The sequence below is a fragment of the Terrapene carolina genome, unplaced genomic scaffold (assembly GCF_002925995.2).
Source record: "Terrapene carolina triunguis isolate 2854851 unplaced genomic scaffold, T_m_triunguis-2.0 Scaffold30709, whole genome shotgun sequence".
NCBI classification, from domain to species: Eukaryota; Metazoa; Chordata; order Testudines; family Emydidae; genus Terrapene; species Terrapene triunguis.
The window spans coordinates 853-6,897 of NW_020695060.1; the positions used below are offsets into that span (position 1 = coordinate 853).

The window sequence follows — 6,045 nt, forward strand, 5'->3', positions numbered from 1 at the left end:
GGCAGGGCTGTGAGGCAGGATTGAGGGGCACCGGGGGGATTGTCAAAGGCTGTGGGTTGAGGCTGGCGGGACTGGGGGGCACAGGTGGGTCGGGGGGATTGTGGGATGGGGTGGACTGGGGGGCTGGCAGGGGGCTGTGGGGCAGGATGATGAGTGGGGGAGGACTGGGGGCAGGGGGCCTGTGGGGCTCAGAGGAAAGGGAGCTGGGAGCGCAGTGGGGTTGGGTGGGGATCCCCACCCCCGGCCCTGGCCTAGCTGGGGAGTGAGGAGGGGCTGCAGCCAGAGGCCGTCCCCAGCCCCCTACTAGCGCAGCCCCCGCCGCCCAGTGCCCCCCAAGCTCTGCTCCGTAACCCCCCCCATCCCCATAGTGACTGTCTGGGCTGCAGGCCAGGGGCCGCTGTTACATAAACAGCCGGGGGGGGGGCGCTCACCCCAGTTAACCCCACAATGCCCCCCGCGTCACCGACGGATCAACCTGGCTCAGCCCCCGCTTGCCCTGGCGGGGCGGGGAGCCTGGCCTGACACCCCCCACCAGGAATTTGTCCCAGGAAACCCAGCCAAAGCATCTCTCCGCCTGCCCCCCTCCCGCCCTTGGCACTGCCATCCCGGATGCCTGGGTCCCATCCCCCCAGCGATGCCCTGCTGGAGACCTGGCTGCATTCCCCATTCTTACCTCTTGGACTCTTGGGTCCCCCCCTCAGCTGCATGAGGAAATTGCCCACCCCAGAGATTCCCCGTCGCCAGGGGGCTGGTGGGTTGGAGCAGGGGGGACTGGGAGCCAGGACTCCTGGGTTCTCTCCCCGTCCCCATCTCCACTCCTCTCCAGGCAGAGGCCGGCACCATGCAGACCCTGGCTGGCCCCTTCGCAGGGGGCAGCTCGCTGGACGCCTCGGACCTGCAGGTGGACGGGGACGAAGTGGAGGGGCTGCGGGAGGGCGAGGAGCCAGGTGAGTGGGGAGGCCCCTGGGGGGGAGGTGGGAGGGGCTAAGACTTTAGTATCCGGCTCCCTGGCACGGCGTGGGGGGTGGGCAGCCGACCCTCGCGGCCAAGGGCTGTGTCGGGACCCTCCCCAGGAACCCAGGTGCCCGGTCCACCCGAACTGGGGTTCGGTGTGTCCGTGTCTGGCACTCAGCAGGGGGCTTTGCTGCCTCCGTGCATGTGGGGGAGGGAGACGGGGGGGGCCTGTGGGTTACCCCCACCCTGACCCGTCCGTCCATCCCGCAGGGGGTCCGCTCTACCCCTTCCTGGTGGTCTATGACCTGAAGCCACTCAAGTCGCAGGGGCCGGTGTTTGCCAAGGGGGTGCCAGTCACTGCCCGGGTGGAGGGCACCGAGCGCTACACCACCGGCTCCAAGGTGAGTGGGGAGGGGGGGCTGGCAGCCCGGACACCAGGGTTCTCTCCCCGCAGATCCGGCCAAGCACACTGTACTCCCTGCGGCTGACCCACGGGGATTTCACCTGGACCATGAAGAAGAAGTTCAAGCACTTCCAGGAGCTGCACCGCGACCTGATGAGACACAAAATCTTCATGAGCTTCCTGCCCCTCTCCAGGTCCGAACCGCCCCCCCCTGCAGCGGGGCCTGTGCCGCAGGAATCCCCCACCCCCCAAGCACTGTGAGGGCCCCGGTCCCTGCTGTCCCACATGCCTTCTCCTGAGCCCTAGATTGGTCTCCAAAGCCACTAGCTGCCCCAAACCGTCCTAGAATAACCCTTCCAGGGCAGGGACTGGCTGGCTCAGGGGGGCGGGGAATGGGGCAGGGGCCTGTCCCCTCTGGGGGGCACCGGCTCCCATCGGCCCCAGGGCGGGGACTGGCTGGCTCAGGGGGGCGGGGAATGGGGCAGGAGCCTGTCCCCTCTGGGGGGCACTGGCTCCCATCAGCCCCAGGGCGGGGACTGGCTGGCTCAGGCGGGGGGGGAATGGGGCACGGGCCTGTCCCCGCTAAGTCTCACCCCGTCTCTGATTCCACCCCCCTCCCCAGGTTTGCTCTCCATGGGTCCCGTGCAGAGGCCACCTCTCTGGAGATGCCCGCCCTGCCCCATGGGGGTGATGGCACTTCCAGACGCCCCTCCAGCAAACAGGTAGGGGGCAGGGGGGTGGGATGCTGGAGGGTGGGGGGTTCTGGGGGTTCCAGGGCTAGGAAGGGCTGTGGGGGGCCCTGTGGGGCGACTGTGGGTGCTGGGGAGCCCCCGTGTGAATTCTGGGGGGCGGGGAGGAGTCCGGGAGGCAGGCCAGACAGCATTACCTCACTGATTTACACTGTTCACGCACAGCCTCTGGCATGTCACCTGCTCCTTGGATTGTGCAACCGAATGACACTAGCCAACATCTCCGGTCCCAGACACAACCCTAGGAACCTCCGTCTGGCAGTGCCCAGTCGTGCCCGCTAGACGCTGCCAGCTTATATGAGTTCATCAATTTGACAAAGACATTGATATGCACCAGACTTGTTCTCCCCAGGGGAGTCCCTGACACGCTGCAAACCAGACGCACGGCTCCAGGTGGAATAAACAGACCGATTTATTAACTATGAAGAACGATCTGAAGTGATTATAAGTCAAAGCACAACAAGTCAGATTTGGGCAAATGAAATAAAAGCAAAGTGCATTCTAAGCCGATCTTAACGCTTCCAACGTCCTTACAAACTTAGGTGCTTCTCCCCACAGGCTGGCTGGTTGCCCTTCAGCCAGGCTCTCCCCTTTGATCAGCGCTTCAGTCGCTGGGGGGTGATGTCTGTAGATGGAGGCGGAAGAGAGAGGAAGAGCCTGGCAAATGGGGATTGGTCCTGCTTTGAGCAGGGAGTTGGACTAGATACCTTCTGAGGTCCCTTCCAACCCTGATATTCTATGATTCTCTCCCTTTGATCATGTCCTTTCTTCCTTCTTGGTTCCCGCCCCGCCTTCAGAGTCAGGTGAGCATTACTCATCGCAGTCCCACACTGACCAAGGGAAGGGGATGACTCACTCAGAGTCTAACAGATCCTTTTGTTGCTGCCTAGGCCAGCATCCTTTGTTCCTGTGAGGCTGGGCTGGGTTCATAGAGTCATAGAAGATCAGGGTTGGAAGGGACCTCAGGGGGTATCTAGTCCAACCCCCTGCTCAAAGCAGGACCAATGCCCAACTAAATCATCCCAGTCAGGGCTTCATCAAGCCTGACCTTAAAAACCTCCAAGGAAGGAGACTCCACCACCTCCCTAGGTAACGCATTCCAGTGCTTCACCACCCTCCTAGTGAAATAGTGTTTCCTAATATCCAACCTAGACCTCCCCCACTGCAACTTGAGACCCTTGCTCCTTGTTCTGTCATCTGCCACCATTGAGATCAGCCGAGCTCCATCCTCTTTGGAACCTCCCTTCAGGTAGTTGAAGGCTGCTATCAAATCCCCCCTCATTCTTCTCTTCTGGAGACTAAACAATCTCAGTTCCCTCAGCCTCTCCTCATAAGTCATGTGCTCCAGACCCCTAATCATTTTTGTTGCCCTCCGCTGGACTCTCTCCAATTTTTCCACATCCTTCTTGTAGTGTGGGGCCCAAAACTGGACACAGGACTCTAGATGAGGCCTCACCAATGTCGAATAAAGGGGAACGATCACGTCCCTCGATCTGCTGGCAATGCCCCTACTTATACAGCCCAAAATCCCATTAGCCTTCTTGGCAACAAGAGCACACTGTTGACTCATATCCAGCTTCTCGTCCACTGTGACCCCTAGGTCCTTTTCTGCAGAACTGCTGCCTAGCCACTCGGTCCCTAGTCTGTAAGAGTGAATGGGATTCTTCCGTCCTAAGTGCAGGACTCTGCACTTGTCCTTCTTGAACCTCATCAGATTTCTTTTGGCCCGATCCTCTAATTTGTCTAGGTCCTTCTGTATCGTATCCCTACCCTCCAGCGTATCTACCACTCCTCCCAGTTTAGTGTCACCTGCAAACTTGCTGAGGGTGCAGTCCACACCATCCTCCAGATCATTAATGAAGATATCGAACAAAACCGTCCCCAGGACCGACCCTTGGGGCACTCTGCTTGATACCGGCTGCCAACTAGACATGGAGCCATTGATCACTACCCGCTGAGCCCGACGATCTAGCCAGCTTTCTATCCACCTTACAGTCCATTCATTTAGCCCATACTTCCTTAACTTGGCGGCAAGAATACTGTGGGAGACTGTATCAAAAGCTTTGCTAAAGTGAAGGAATAACACATCCACTGCTTTCCCCTCATCCACAGAGCCAGTTATCTCCTCATAGAAGGCAATTAGGTTAGTCAGGCATGACTTACCCTTGGTGAATCCATGCTGACTGTTCCTGATCACTTTCCTCTCCTCAAAATGCTTCAAAATTGATTCCTTGAGGACCTGCTCCATGATTTTTCCGGGGACTGAAGTGAGGCTGACTGTAGGCTGTCTGCAGTTCCCCAGGTTCTCCTTCTTCCCTTTTTTAAATATGGGCACACCTGGCCTGATGAGGTGTGAACTGCCTCTCTGCTCCTGGAGAGTTTTTGCCTGGGCTTGCTTTAAGCCTTGAGGACACATTTTCAGCCTCATAACTATACACATTATAACCTATAACATTACTGTAACAACGATGTTCAGTGAATCATGAGCCTTCCGAAGACACCCAACATACAAACTTTGCATTGGATACCACACAATAATTTTACAACAATGAACATAGGGGTGTAGGGTGTTCCCCAGAGGTACAGAGCATCACAGTTCTCTCCCCGGCTCTGGGAGGGGAGTGGGGGCTGGTGGGTTAGACTGGGGGGGGCTGGGAGCCAGGACTCCTGGGTTCTCTCCCTGGCTCTGGGAGGGGAGTGGGGGCTGGTGGTTAGAGCAGGGGGGGAAGGAGCCAGGACTCCAGGGTTCCATTCTCTGACCCACCTCAGGTGTCACACTGCACTCGGGTGGAAAGTTGAATTCATGTCAAGTGAAAGCATTTTAATTAGTCAGATGCACCTGCCCTAAACAAGCTGGCCGGGTAAGGCGCGGGTTTCTCGGCACGTCCGGCGTTGAAAAGGGACCCATGGACCAAGGGAAGCAGGATCTGGCGCTAGGGAACTGAAGCGGTTTTGTCCGGTCCCTGGGTCCTGGCAGATTTTAGAGCTAGTAGATCTCGGCCTGGTTCTGTACAAACCAGGGAGGTTTATCCCCTCTGCCGGTGAGGGGAGCGGAGATTTAGGGAGGAAGGAACGGGGAGATGGGGAGCCCTTGAAGGCAGCAGGGGATGTGTGTGTGGGGTGGGGGTCCAGGCCACTTGAGTGAGAGTCCCCCACCCTCCCCTTGCTCCCCACAGAAGTACCTCGAGAGCTACCTGAATTCCCTGCTGGAAATGTCCTTCTACCGCAATTACCACGCCATGGTAACGTATCGGCCCCCCCACAGCTCCCCCTTCAACTTCCTGAACTCCTGGGTTCTCTCCCTGGCTCTGGGAGGGGAGTGGGGGCTGGTGGGTTAGAGCAGGGGGGCCTGGAGCCAGGACTCCTGGGTTCTCTCCCCGGCTCTGGGAGGGGAGTGGGGGCTGGTGGGTTAAAGGGGAGGGGGAGGAGCCAGGACTCCTGGGTTCCATTCTCTGCCCGGTCTTGCTCTGAGCAGCTCTCCCCTGCAGGCGGAGTTCCTGGATGTCAGCCAGCTCTCCTTCATCCCCGACCTGGGACCCAAAGGCCTGTGAGTCCAGTTCGCTTTCTCTGCCCAGGGACCTGGCACCCTGCCAGCCACCAGGGCAACCACTTCTGGGGGGGGGGCAGTACAGGGGGGCGAGGGCAGGCAGCCAGCCAGGGTAGCTTCCCACACACAGTAGGGGTGTGAGTTGGGGGGGGAGCGAGGGCCACTTGGAGCCAGGACTCCTGGGTTCTCTCCCCAGCTCTGGGAGGGGAGTGGGGGCTGGTGGGTTACAGCAGGGGGGCTGGGAACCAGGTCTCTTGGGTTCTCTCCCCGGCTCGGGGAGGGGAGCAGGGGTTGGTGGGTTAGAGCAGGGGGGGCGGGAACCAGGACTCCTGGGTTCTCTCCCCAGCTCTGGCAGGGGAGTGGGGGCTGGTGGGTTAGAGCAGGGGGGGCTG

At 59.6% G+C, this 6,045-nt stretch overlaps 1 protein-coding gene across 1 annotated transcript in view; it reads left to right on the forward strand.

Annotated features, from left to right (window-relative positions):
* Nucleotides 1-5,693, forward strand: part of LOC112122833 (phospholipase D2-like) — a 6,478-nt gene extending 785 nt beyond the window's left edge. Inside the window, exons 2-7 of the mRNA XM_026662843.1 lie at nucleotides 827-947; nucleotides 1,225-1,355; nucleotides 1,409-1,551; nucleotides 1,980-2,079; nucleotides 5,283-5,348; nucleotides 5,595-5,693. Of these exons, the coding sequence (XP_026518628.1) occupies nucleotides 827-947; nucleotides 1,225-1,355; nucleotides 1,409-1,551; nucleotides 1,980-2,079; nucleotides 5,283-5,348; nucleotides 5,595-5,657 (624 nt within the window). The 3' untranslated portion in view covers nucleotides 5,658-5,693. The remainder of the gene's footprint in view (nucleotides 1-826; nucleotides 948-1,224; nucleotides 1,356-1,408; nucleotides 1,552-1,979; nucleotides 2,080-5,282; nucleotides 5,349-5,594) is intronic.
* Nucleotides 5,694-6,045: the final 352 nt, after the last annotated feature.